The sequence below is a fragment of the Lepisma saccharinum genome, chromosome 2, assembly GCF_977018435.1.
Source record: "Lepisma saccharinum chromosome 2, izLepSacc3.1, whole genome shotgun sequence".
Taxonomy (NCBI): Eukaryota; Metazoa; Arthropoda; class Insecta; order Zygentoma; family Lepismatidae; genus Lepisma; species Lepisma saccharinum.
The window spans coordinates 86,852,617-86,866,761 of NC_139230.1; the positions used below are offsets into that span (position 1 = coordinate 86,852,617).

General features: G+C 41.0%; 1 protein-coding gene across 2 annotated transcripts in view; it reads right to left on the reverse strand.

The window, feature by feature from the left end:
* The window catches only part of LOC145984085 (elongin-B-like), a 103,921-nt gene extending 96,815 nt beyond the window's left edge, over positions 1-7,106 (reverse strand). Inside the window, exon 1 of one of the 2 annotated variants that reach the window (XM_083117486.1) lies at positions 6,732-7,106. In XM_083117486.1, the coding sequence (XP_082973612.1) occupies positions 6,732-6,927 (196 nt within the window). In that variant the 5' untranslated portion in view covers positions 6,928-7,106. The remainder of the gene's footprint in view (positions 1-6,731) is intronic. The other variant, XM_083117488.1, reaches the window with a different exon arrangement.
* Between the last annotated feature and the right edge of the window lie 7,039 nt (positions 7,107-14,145).

Sequence of the window (14,145 nt, forward strand, 5' to 3'; positions counted from 1 at the left end):
GACATACAAAGACTGACTACCCATGCCTAGGCCGGGATTCGAATCCGGGACCTCTGGCATCATAGACATTTCTCTTGTTAAAATGAAATATAATCAGGTGTCAGTATAGAGTACTATTGTTGACTGCCAGAAATAAAATAACGACTGGTTAAAACATATTTTGTACCCCCCTCCCCCCTGGTAGTCTGATTGTTGAATACACAAAAGCATGTGCCTCTTCAGGGAATGCAACCCTGAAAACTGATCACAAACCAACAGCATTAACTATTATACCCTCCTGGATGAGTAGAATCAAACTGTTGGACAAATATTTTACAACAGAATATGTTAGCAAGGCTGCACATAACATTAGAGAAGGGGAGGAAATCGAGTGGGCAGAATGAAGCAGTACACACTCCTACGAAGGCTGGTAACTGTATTTGCTTGCCCTTCCCTTCCACGCAATCCAGTTTCCTCTCACGTGTTCACTGGTGGAGCCGTTTTGCGTCACTACTTGCGCAAAGACTTGTTTTCATTAGTTTGCTCCAGATATTGCTGGGACAGGGTATAAATCAATACAAATTGAATGTTAACAATACATTACTACCAGGGGGAAATGTATTTCATTTTTAAAATATATATATTTTTAAACATAACCTGAAAAAAACCAATAAAACCCAGTTTTTATCTGAAAAAACCCAGGCAAAATGCCAACCCTGCTATGTATCGGTATCAACCAATTCCAGTGGTATCAGTTAGGGTTTGCATCTTGCCAGGGTTTTTTAAAAAAAACAACCCGGGTGGGTTTTTTCATGTTATATTTATAAATATATATATTTTAAAAATGAAATACATTTTCCCCTGATACCAATATGTTGGAGCATTCAATTTTTATTGTTTTAGTTCACTGAATCAAAAACTATTTAATATTTTCTGTTAACATACTTAGTTAAGAATTGACAATCAAGATATCACACCTTGAAATGATTAAACTAAAAACGTACATAACCCATTCCGCAGCAGACCATTCAGGGCCCCCAGGCCTACCTACCAACTGCTGGCCGCAATCCCACCTGATCCTACTCTGAGGAGGGAGGTCATCCAACCAGTTATGGGGTGACGTGTGGTCAGTACGACGAACCCCCAGTCATTGTTGGGTTTCATGACGAGGTTACGCTATTCATTCGTAGCTCCCCAATTTAATCATGATGGTGAGTGTTCACCAGTCTCATTCACAGGCCGAAATCTCAGGAGACTCAAACCTGCACACATCCCATAGCCACAGCCCAAAGCATGACCGCACAGCCACAGTGCGGGACAAATGATTAAATTATCTAAAATACTATGTTCTGAAAAATTTGACCAATAGTTTGATTCTACTCTTCCTGGATGGCATAAAAGTTAATAGATCTGTGATTAGTTCCCAGTGTTGTGCATTTGCAATACTATAATACTTCATAGCTGTGATGGATTAGTCAATCTCCGTGGCAGAGTGGTTAGCACAGCACACTGCAATGCCAGGGCTCCCAGGTTCAAATCCTGGTTTGGACGTGGATATTTGTCGCAATGATAATACAGAGAAAATAGAGAGAACAAGGGGGATACTAGTGCTTAGGGTTATTACTTTTAAAACAAATGTAAAAAAAAACTAGACAGGCTGACTGACTGCCATACAGAAGACCCAGGTTCGAATCTTGGGGTGGGTGATCTAAGGTTGGAATTTTTCTGGTCTTGTCCCTGCTCTGGTTCTCACCCAGCCTCAAATCAATGGGTCCTGGGGGGTAAAGGCAGCCAGAGTTTGGTTGTGATCACATCACCTCCAAAATGGCAGAGATCAAGAATATGTCGGGCCCTACCCCCATATGCCCTGAATGTGCCTTCATGGCGTGGTGCTATATGCATGGGGAACTTTACCTTTACCCACTATACAACATGCGGTAGCTGAACACACACTTCAAAACAGTTTCTTCACAGTTGTTTTTTTCCCATTATTTTTGTGGATGTTTCAAGTTTAAATATCTCCTCCGTGTATTAACCATGCTAAAATTATAAGGCTGACATATTTAATTGTCTTGACTGATTTTATCCAAATGGAATACCGTATCCATCCTCCAAGATATCTGGTTGCTATGAAACTAACAGTTCCCATGGACAAACATTAGTGGCCCCCATTTGGATCCCAACATGCATATTCACTATATTGTTATAAAATTATTTGTCATGCCATAGCTTAAGAAATTCCCTAAAATATTTAAGTATCTTTTCTTAATGTCCAAAACTGTAGTTTAGGCAGATATTTGAAAGTGGCATCCGAGTTTGGAGATACCTCAGAATATGAAAAATAAATTTTTCATCCACCATCTTGAAGTGCTTTCTACAAATGCAAATGCAAAATAATATCATTCCCTGGGTGTACCTATTTGCAACATGAATTTCAGCTTAAAAACTCTTACATTTGCTCCACATATCGTAGTCTCAAAATTGGTGACTTCCCCCACCCTTCCTAAACCACACACTCGTATATTACAGTTCATTTTTTTAAAAAAAACTTCAAGCTTAAGTAATGTCCTAATGTAGCAGAGACTTGGTTTTCTTAATCTATGAAAATCTAACCTCAAATATTTGCATAACTTGAAGCTCTTGCAAGGCATGTTAAATCGTCCACCATCTTTAAACATGGTGACAAATATTTCTCAACTACAAGATGACAACAATCCTTTAAGTTATCTTGTAACTCTAAAAATTGCAACTCAAAGTTTTACTGCAAAATTGTGGACCGACATATTATCTACAATGACTGCGTTTAGTTCCTTATACTCCGAAAATGCATTGTAGACAGTTTTGGGGGAAAAGAGAGCATAGTATAGAGCGTGCGTGCAACATGAGGAAAATCAGTTTTTCATTCACCATCTTGAAACACATTGTTCAATTTCATTCACATGTAATACCATTGTAGTCTGTCAAGTTTTCTAGCTGCAGAAATATGTTATCATGGTCACTAAAAAATAAATATTTCAGACCCTTGTGTTTTTTTTTGTTGTTTCTTGGATATATGTTCATATTGTTTCTGTTAAAAGTCTATTTCTAGCATGATTTGAGAAAAATATCCTGAAAAAACCAACTGTAACTTGTACCACAGTAATTATTTTGAGTGTTATAAGCTTGGCTAAGCCTTTATTTTACAAGTTTTCTCAAACTGTTGACAATTCTAGAACCTCACAATTATTTAAAGCAATAATTGACAACATTTTCTGAGAAACCCGTGTGGGGAAAACTGGGCTTGGCACACCCAGACCAACCCTGGTATCAGTGCCAGTTGGATTTTATTTACAGATACCAGATGAGTCTAATTCTAATGGAATTGTAATGTAGGTACAGGGTGTCTGAGAAGTCATTGTATGAAAACAAAAATTAACTGTATCCGCTCTATGCAACACAGACATGAAAAAATGGTACCAAAATGTTTGGAAACTATTCAACTTTATTTTGTTTCAGGTTTCTGTAACGTTGCAGTAGTGTAGCAGTGCCAGTCAGGAAAAAGCTGAGTGTGTCCTGTGGTTTCACGCCCTGTACAGAAAGGTGCCGCCCAGGTATGTCAAATTCAAGACCATAGGATCTGTTACTGACACACCGAGAAGTGACCGACCATCAACCTCAGACAAAAGGGTAGAAGATGTTAGAGTGGCTTTTCTGTGCAGTCCGAAGAAATCCGAGTGTACGGCCTCACCTGAATTACAGATGCCAAAAAGTTCTGTTCATGTGGTGTTACACAAACGTTTACTGTATTGTGCATACAAAATGCAAATCCTGCAGGCTTTGTTGCCCAATGACCGCAAATGTCAGTATAACTTTGCGGGGTGAAAATGTTATCATGTATTGACGCTGATAATGGCCATCTGGAACGTGTTGCTTTTTCAGACGAGGCGGTCTTTCATATCAGTGGTTTAGTGAATAGACACAACTTGCATATCTGGGGTAAAGATCCCCTCATGAGGTGAAGGAGTCGACCATGGGCAGCCCGAAGGTGAACGTTTGGGTGCACTGCTGCATGACAGAATAATTGGACCATTCTTTTTATGTGAGGACACCGTAACACTGGAGTGTATCTCAACATGTTGCAATTGTTTGCTGTTCCTCAATTGCTAGAATACCACCCAGATGTTATCTTTCAACAAGACTGTGCACTGCCACATTGGAGTCTGGAGGTTCGTTCCTACCTTGAACAGACATTTCCTAGAAAATGGTTTGGTCGAGATGGACCGACAGCGTGGTCTGAACGATCTCCACACAAAACCTCTTTAGATTCTTTTCTATGGGGTTATGTGAAAGACAATGTGTACAGAACTCCTGTATCCGATCTTGCAACTCTACAACAATGGATAACCCAAGTCATCACATCAATCCCTCCTGTGATGTTGGCTAATGCATGGCAAGGAATTTCGACTAGATGTACTCCGTGCTACCAATGGTGCTCACGTGGAGACTTATTGATTTCTTTCCTATTGCCAATAAAACTTGAATAGTTTCCGAACATTTAAGCACCATTTTTTCATGTCTATGTTGCATATAGCGGATACAGTTAATTTTTGTTTTCATACAGAGACTTATCTGACACCCGGTATTTTGCACAAACGTTAAATGTAGAAAACCTACTTCTATGCATAATTTCCCAAATCTGAAATAGGCCATTTTAAAAATGTACAGTGACCTATCCACATGCCCCCAACACATTTCAAAATTTAAACACCCCATAAAATGTTTAACAAGGACCCAATTTATGATAATTTTGTCTTAAATATACCCTTACCAGTGCTGCCATTAGAGGTGTGCAACGTGTGGCACTCTACAAGGCCTCACGCTTCCTAAAAATTTATATGACACTATTCTTTTATTCACATTCATTTCTTGTGCAAATGTGATCACGTTATAACAGAAACAGAAAAGAAAGGAAACCTATATTAGATTGATTTACAAAAAGTTTACGTGCTGTAGAAAAAGGAAACAATTTTCAAATGGAGACTGCAAGGTGTAATTATATGGATATATACATACACAGTGTTATTGTGAAATGAAGGAGCTTTTCTACAATGATCCAGTGCCTTGTAATATTGATCAGTTGAAAATAAACATCACACACGTATTGCATTCAGTTACACGGGACACAACTGCAGCATCGCTACAAGAAATGTTTAGTATTGGTCTGTTCTGCTATGTTGATAAACGTAATGTTTTCATGTTCATTATAAGTTACATTAATACCTCAAAATAAATAAAACAGAATGTATTTAGGTATTCTTCAGAAGAAACTACTTACAGAAATCAGCTTCTGTAGCATTATCGAAGTTCGTCAATGTATTTTTTTCATTGTGTAATCTCTTTTAGCGCGAATTCATGTTTTTTTCTAGAAAAAATGAATTTTTAACTGTTTGCCTAACCTAACCTTATCATGAATGGTTTTTGGGCTATACATGAATGGTTTCTGGGGCTATGCGTGAATGGTTTCTGGGGCTATGCGTGAATGGATTCTGGGGCTATCCATTATTATTTTCGTGAGAAAAGCATAATTCCACCCTACAAAAGGTTTCACAATGCAGAATACGTAAGCAGGAATCTTAAAAAGGATGAAATAAATGAGTTATAGGTGTTACAAACAAAGGAAAGATTTCGTGCAGCTTAAAACTCAGGAACGGAGCGATTTTACAATACCGGGAATTTCTGAATTTTGTTTGAAATTTGGCATACTCACTAATTTTGGCCCCCTAATCACGAATCTGCAGTTAAAATTTGGCGCTCACACGTGGAAATAGCAAAATAATCTAAATTATTATTTCTACACCCTCGATTTCCAAATTCCCCACCAATTCCAGGCTCTGCCCCTAGGGTAATTGACCTACCGCCCCCAACCGCTAACGTGGCCCCGCCAACGCTCCCGCTCCCTGGCTTTCTCTATAGAGTCGCTGTTAAAGGCATGTTAGAAATTGGCCGGATTCACCTGCCCCCAAATAAGCGCCAAATGTTAAGTACAGATTCGTGATTACGAGGTCCAAATAAGTGAGTATCCCAAATTTCACACAAATTTGATAAATTCCCTGTATTGTTAAATTATACCAAATATACACACATCAATAACGAGTGAAGTTCATGTCCAGATTGCTGGTTGGTTTTGATGGAGTGACAAATACTTGTTTTCCCTCCAAGGAAGTGATTTATGCCATGGATGATTTTTCTAATGAGTATAGGAGGATGAAGAAGGCACTTGAAAGTTGGAAATTTGTATGTAAAATATAAATGTCAGTTTTAAATTGAAAGAAGCAATAATTATGTACAAATTCCAACCTGCAAATTAGGTTGTAAAAGTTGCCATGCTCATATTTATTAGCTGCTTCAAGCATGTTCTCAACTGTATAAATAAGAATAAAGAACTGCAGAAATACCTGATATTTCAATATTACGCTTCAAAATTGTTGCATATACAATAAACGAGAAGAAATGATGAAATACTAAGGTAAATAAACCGAATTTGCATAACCGAGAAAGAAAAAAATGTTCTGCAAGAAAGATACAGTGTTCGTTACTCCTCAATGCCTATATTATGTGCATTTAGACATGTTGCGAATTCATGTGATGTACAACTGGGGCATGCATAATGAAGAGACTTTCATCCAGCAATCAGAAGTTTGGACATCGCACATACCGATAGTTAACACTGGATTGCATATTAAAATCAAGTCACATAAACTGCACATTCTTACCTGGATCTAAATCTTCAACAGCGTTTCTATACCCAAATAATCTGTATGCAGCCAAACACGTCAAGATAATGTATATCGCAGGAAACAATAGGAAAAATAAGTTTCGTACTCGCATTAAGGAAGTTGCAAGTCCAATGATCTCTGGAGTGCAAATATTATACGCAGTTGTTGTTTCTTCTAGAACACAATGACACATACACGTTACACGCGTTGCTTACAAATAACAAACGTCTTTATATACATTACGATTATCTAAACCGTCCATAACTTGATAATTACAATTATAGTTCAATAACAATAGCTTCTTAGTTAAAGGATGGGATAGAAAATGCATTTTTAACACATTAAAGTTCCAAATAACGCCAAATATCACTACAAATTAGGCAAACATTCTACGTCAATCATACCGTATAAAATATAACAATATTTCGACATTTAGCCTTAAAGTACATTTAGCCAACTTCACTAGATAGGTATGAAACAATCACAGGTAATAACAAAATGAAAGTTAAAAATAAAGACAAATTTTAGCATGCTTCAAGCAAAGACACTTTTTTTAAAAAAAACTCCATATTATAAAGTATAGGCTGTAAGGAGAATAAACGACAGAAAAAATAACTGCCACCCGTGGCGCGTGAACGGGGGAGGGGAGGGGTTGTACCTGAGCAAACAAAAACTGATCGATCAGACAGTTCGATTATTGATGGCGATTCGCGTACGAGCGCTCGTGGTGATAGGTTCACTAGCAAAAAGCGGTACATATCCGAAGGAGCAGCAAGTCGCGAGTGATAGGATCAATTTCGTCGACTTTATTGTCAAACGTTAATTGCTTATAAGTGTGTAGTGCATCGATTCAGTGTATTTTTTTTTTACTTTGGTGTTCAAACTCGACAGCGCCCCATTAGATCACGGTGGCTTCCGGCGGGCAGCCGGTTTCCACCCAGGATGCCGAAATGTTGGCCTCGAGGGAGAAGACGGCAGCGGAAGGGTTAGTCAACCTGGCCACACCGGAGTTTACAATAACCCAACACGATGATGACGTTACCATGGCTGACTCGGTACAACGCTCAGGTAAAAGGACACTGGACGAGGTGAGTGAAGCCGATCGCAATCAAGAGAAAATGTTTCGCCCCACTCAACTGGACCACCGACCCCAAACTCTTTGGTATTCGACCGACACCACCGGCCCATTTGTGGTCCTCTTAGAAGGACAGAACCAAAATATCGGTAAACTTTCTAGTGGCAGCCTAGGTAATAAATTCCGGAAGGCGAACATTCCAGTGTGCCTAGTGGAACAATGTGGCAAAAACAGGGTACGGGCCACTTTCAAAACAGCAGAACAAGCAAACGCTTTCGTTCGGAACGGGACCTTTTTGGACTCCTTGGGGGTCCGAGCCAAAATACCACATAGCTTGATCCAACGGGAAGGGCTAGTGTATGGGATAGAATTTGACGTAACAGAACAGGACATCCTCGATGGCATCGATTCTCCCTTTCGGGTTACTTGCGCTAAACGACTAAAGAAAAAAATCTGGCGAGAGGATGGCACTTTCCAACTCGTGGACACAAAGTTGATATGCCTCACCTTCCACGGCAAACACTTGCCCGAAAAAGTGCTGATAAATAAGGAAATCTTCACAGTCAAACCGCGAGTTCGATCGGTTTTACAATGCTCTGGCTGTTTCCGATATAATCACTCCCAGGTTCAATGCCGGTCTAAACCACAATGTGCTAACTGTGGCCAAGAACGACACGGGGGAGGATGCTCCAACCCCCCTCACTGTAGCAATTGCAAAGGCCCCCATGGGGCACGTGACCGTCAATGCGATTTCTGGCAAAGAGAACAAACCATTCATACTCGTATGGCGGAAGAAAATATTTCCTATTATGAAGCAAAAGCCAAACTCCTTGGAACCTTCCACCCACCCTTAACTCGGGAAGACATTTTGAACCCCATGCTAAACAAGCGTGACTTTCCCAAATTGTCACCCAGAACCACCTCGACCCCCTCGAACGGAACACGCCAACTCGGCGCTTGGGATAACCCCTTCCATACATTACAGAAGCACCTTGTTTCTGACCCTTCCACCCCAAGTGGTCGACAGACCGCCACGCCGCAGGCAGTGGACACAGTTCGTTCAAAAAACAAAATTTCTCCCCGCCGCTGGACTGGCAAGCATAATAATCCCGTGCCCCATTCCTCTTCGAAGGAACAACATGCAGATCTACAAGTCAAGGCATCCAGCAACAACGTTGAAAAAACAAGAACCATTTCTAGCTCATCGACATCGGAAGATGAATTTACCCCTCTCCCCCCATCGGGCGTAACGCTCATCCGGCCCGGAGGGCCCCCCCGGACCCGGTACCATCGCCGCCTTCGGAACCATTGCAAGTTCACCATTCCGAACAACAAACGATCTACAAATCACTCTTGGACCTCATAACGACCTTATGGGCATCAGTGCTCCAAATATCAAATATACGCGAACAAAAGATTCTCATCCAGCAAATACAAGCACTCACGACCCAACTGTTATCCATCATAGAAGGCTGATTACCTATCCTTCGCCACCCAGGTGCTCCTAACAACTATAGCCTTACAACAAACTGTTACCTTCAACCCTTTTTCGACTTTCTTTTTCCTTTTTTTGTTTTATTATCCTCTCGATAAAATGAATATATTACACCGGACGCTCGCCTATTCCGGCATAGATCGCCTCTATGAGTCTTTCTCTCTTGTTTATTTTTCTTTTTTCCCTCCCCCTCCATGTCATTTCCTGTTCTTATTCAATGGAACGTCCGCAGCTTTTCGGCCAGAAAATGCGAATTACAGAAACTTGTAGCGGATTATAAACCGCATCTCCTTAGTTTACAAGAGGTGAAAGGAACTCGCTATGAGAACTACAGATTACCACATTTCATCTCTTATGGTCCCCCTTTCCCCGCAACACAACGAGGTGTTGCGATTTACGTACACGAAAATCTCCCACATTCCCCCCTCCCTCTCCCCTCCTCTCATCCTTTAATTCACCAGTATAACGTCGAAATTGTTGCTGTCCGCATTCATTTTCATCAACACCTATTCACACTCCTCTCCCTTTATATTCCTCCCCACCACTTTTCGCAGAACATCCCTTTATCCACCCTCACTGACCTTCTCGCCTTACTCCCAGGACCCTATCTCATAACCGGTGATTTCAATAGCCATCACCAGCTGTGGGGCAATGTCCTGACCGATAGATTAGGTTACACCATAGAAAATTGGATCCTTGAGAACGACTTCATTATAATGAATGACGGTACCCCCACCCACTATCCACACAATGGTTCCCGTCCGACTGCTATCGATTTAACATTAGTGTCTCCAAACCTTTTTTCTCATATTAACTGGACCAACGATATTGACTTACGAGGGAGTGATCACACGCCGATATTTATTTGTTTACCCAATACCTTTTCGAAAACAGGCGTGACTGACATTCCTGTCCGACGATGGACACGTGAGTCTATTAATTGGAAAACCTTTCGCTCTTATTTTCTCAAATTATACTATACGGATGATATACCCTCCCACCGGACAATGACATATACCAAATTCCTCCATATGATTACGTTAGCACTTGACCGGAGCGGTACGCGCCAAAAATTCTTTTCCAACGATCGATTTCCTAAGATTCATTGGTGGAACAATCAGTGTGCCGCCATCTAAAAAAAAAAAAATAGCACTCACAAAACTCTATGCTAAACACCCCACGCCCGAAACATGGCTGGAGCTCCACAAACTTCAGACGCTCGCAAAAAATACATATACCAAAGCCAAACGACTGGCATGGAAACTTTTCTGTCAGTCCCTTGATGTGACTCTCCCCATAGGAGTCATTTGGCGCAAATTTAACTCTTTACGACACCCCCATGTTCCTCGCCCCCGACCGATTAATAATGCCTGGGAAGTCGAATTTATGGACCTCCTAACACCTCCTACGGTCACCCTACCTCCCCCATCTCTAGCCCAGACAAACATTTCATTCACAGCAGATTTCCCCGCTGTTACAATATCGGAACTTCAACATATCCTAGAGAATACCCCCTCTACTGCCCCATGATATGATGGCATCACTTACGACACCCTCAAACACCTCACAGAACAAGGACTTAATATCCTCACGGCAATCTTCAACTCTGTTTATCGTAGGGGTAAAATCCCGCGAGGTTGGACTCAACATGTTGTCATTCCAATATTAAAACCGACTAAACCAGCTACCCATGCCACGTCCTACCGCCCCATTGTTCTTATACCAGTAATGGCTAAATTATTCGAAAAAACTTTACAACACCGAATAACGTGGAATTTAGAGAAACGAAATTTTTTTCCTCCCTCTCAAATGGGATTCCGTACCGGGCTTGGAAGCCAAGACGCTATATGTACCCTCACAGTGGCACTTCAGAATAGCCAACTCTTGCGACAATACTGCTTTAGCTTATTCATAGATGTTGCTCACGCCTACGATTCGGTCCAAATTCCCATATTATATCAAATTCTAGCTAATCTTCACATTCATCCGGTGGTAGCTTACTTAATATGGCATTTATATCACGAACGAATATTGGTTTTTTGGTTCCCCCATAACGTTACGGGACCACGACTAATCCGGAGTGGTGTCCCCCAAGGCTCCCCCCTCAGCCCAATTCTTTTCAATATATATACACACAATACTTGCATCAAACACCAAATTCTACTCATCATATCCTTCAATATGCTGACGATTTTTGTTTTTATAATAGCACATCAGATGCCACTCGAGGCATCTTAGACCTACGCAAATTTATCATTCAATTGCGTGATCAATTAGCGCTCCGCGGCTTATCATTTTCCCCGGAGAAATCACAGATTATTATTTTCAATCCGTATATGCTTACTCGCTATCCCAATACATTAACTCATTTACATCACATTCCGGTGGTCCAAACCTGTAAATACTTAGGTATTCATTTCGACCGTAAATTAACTTGGCAACGACATCTTGAATATTTGATCACAAGAGGGAAAAAATTGATTAACATTCTGAAAGGGCTTGCCACTACCAAATGGGGGGGCCACCCCTCCATTATGCTATTATTTTATAAGAATTACTTTCGCTCACTTTTTGACTATTCGGCGCCCGTATTGGGAGGGATGCCTGATCGCTGGCTCCAAAAAATGGATATCTTACAACGTCAGGCACTCCGCCTTTGCCTCGGATTAATGGCATCTAGTCCCAATGTAAGCATTTATGGAGAGAGTACTGAACCGCCTCTCTCATTCCGATATCAATACTCTACCACGAAATACATATTGAAAACATGGGAACGACACCCTCATCCCTTCAATACCGAGTTCGCTATTCAACGCCAACTGGAAGCAAATTTAACTCTCGATCTCTCTCGACCTCGGCTTTTCTTTTTATCTTGTTATAATATTGATCGCGACGCCTACCATCTCAGCTTTACATTTACATCCCCTTTGATATACACTTTACCAATACTCACCGCCCCTCTCCCTAATATTAACTTTACTGATTTCGGTCGACACGAATATTACAAAGAACTCTGGCCCGACCATACTTTTATCTACACAGACGGGTCCAAAAATGCCGACCGCGTTGGATGTGCCTTTTATGTCCCTCAATACAATGTTGTACGACAATTTTCCTTATCGCCAGAAGCGTCTATTTACTCGGCAGAGTGCTATGCCATTTACCAGGCCTTGATCCATGCTCGTGAAGCACAATACACGCAAACTTTAATTCTCACAGATGCCCTCAGCGTATTATTCATGATCGCTCGTTGTGGTAAGGATGCTTACCGGTTGCAACTCTTTCCCATTTTAATTTTACAAGAGTATTTTCACCTCCAAAACAAAGCCCAACGCGTACAGTTTACCTATGTCAAAGCACATAGCAATCTTAATCCTCATCAAGACCTTGTGGATCATTATGCCAAAACAGCTGTGGACGTTCCTCTCCCCTCTCCTATCCGACTTTCCTATACGGATCTTCTCCCACGGGTCAAAAAAAAATTCACTCTCAGTGGGAAAATTGGGTTCATGACGCAGTGGCAAAAACCACTACTTACAAATGGTTCTATGATAAACTCCCTATTCGACCCTGGTTTCATCATTTAAAAATGCCTCGTGAAGTGATCACCTGTATCCTACGCCTTAGAACGGGACACGTGACCACAAACGAGCATCTGGCACGAATTCCTCAAACTCCTTCTCCCAATTGTACCTGCGGAGAACATAAACAAACCCCCACCCACTTATTTTTCCAATGCCCGCTATGGAACACACAACGACAGGCACTCCTCCACAGACTCCTTCGACAAAAGGTTGCTTTCCCCTTCTCCTTGCCCACTCTACTTTCATCTCCTTCCCCCTCTATAATGTGGATTCTCTATGGATTTGCCCGACAGTGCGACCTTCTCTTTTGATTCCATCCCTCATCATTACTGTATTATAGTGACAGTGAAGTGAAGTGTAAACCAATATTGTGCTGTTTATATTAGTGCGCGAACTTCTAGCCCTCAATGTTCTCAGACCGTTGCTCAAGACTGCTACCATCCAAGCGGTGAGGGGCATGAAGAAGAAGAAGAAGAATTATTGATGGCGGGGAAAGAACTTCCGGTTTGGCGAATTTTCCAATGTAAACAAATGGAATGCATATCGTCACCGAGCTTATTTTCTTATAAAAGATCGGAAACAAAATGGATCACTTGAAATTTTTGAGTGATATAAAGAAACAAAGGTACCTACAAAAGATTGGCAGTTCCCTGGATGCAGATATAAGCATAGAATAGTTAGGGTATAGAAGCTTACCCTACATTTAAACCTCGCTGCGCTTTGAAATTGCATTTCCATCGGTGGCTAATAGATGGCGCGGAAGTCTTCTTTTGCTGTTTCCAGCACAAATTGGGGGAGAGCTCTTTCGGTGACAGTCACGTGGGTTTCAAACGTCCTTATTGGTCAGATCTCTTGTATCCCAGCAAGGCTGTTACCAATGGCAAGGGCTTTCTTTTTCGCTGGTTCCCTTCCAAGCACCGCTGTTAGGGGTGGGGTGAAGAGATGGGATGGGTGATGCATGCGTTTCCGCCACCGCAAAGTTCTTCGGAATCTTTTACTCGAAAGTAAGGTTGCCTTTCCTATGCAATTGTTAACAGATTCTTTGAGTGTTTATTTGAAGGCTAAATTGGGAATGTAGAATGTAGGCATTTTCAACTGGCGCCTGAATTTTCAAATTCAGTTCTCAAAAAACTTCTTTTTTTTTAAAAAAAATATATCATTTTCGCTTGTTGAAATAACGAGTACAGTGTGTGTTTTTTCTACATCGTGTATCATTAAATCAGAATAACAACCATACCAATAAATTCTTCAGATTTA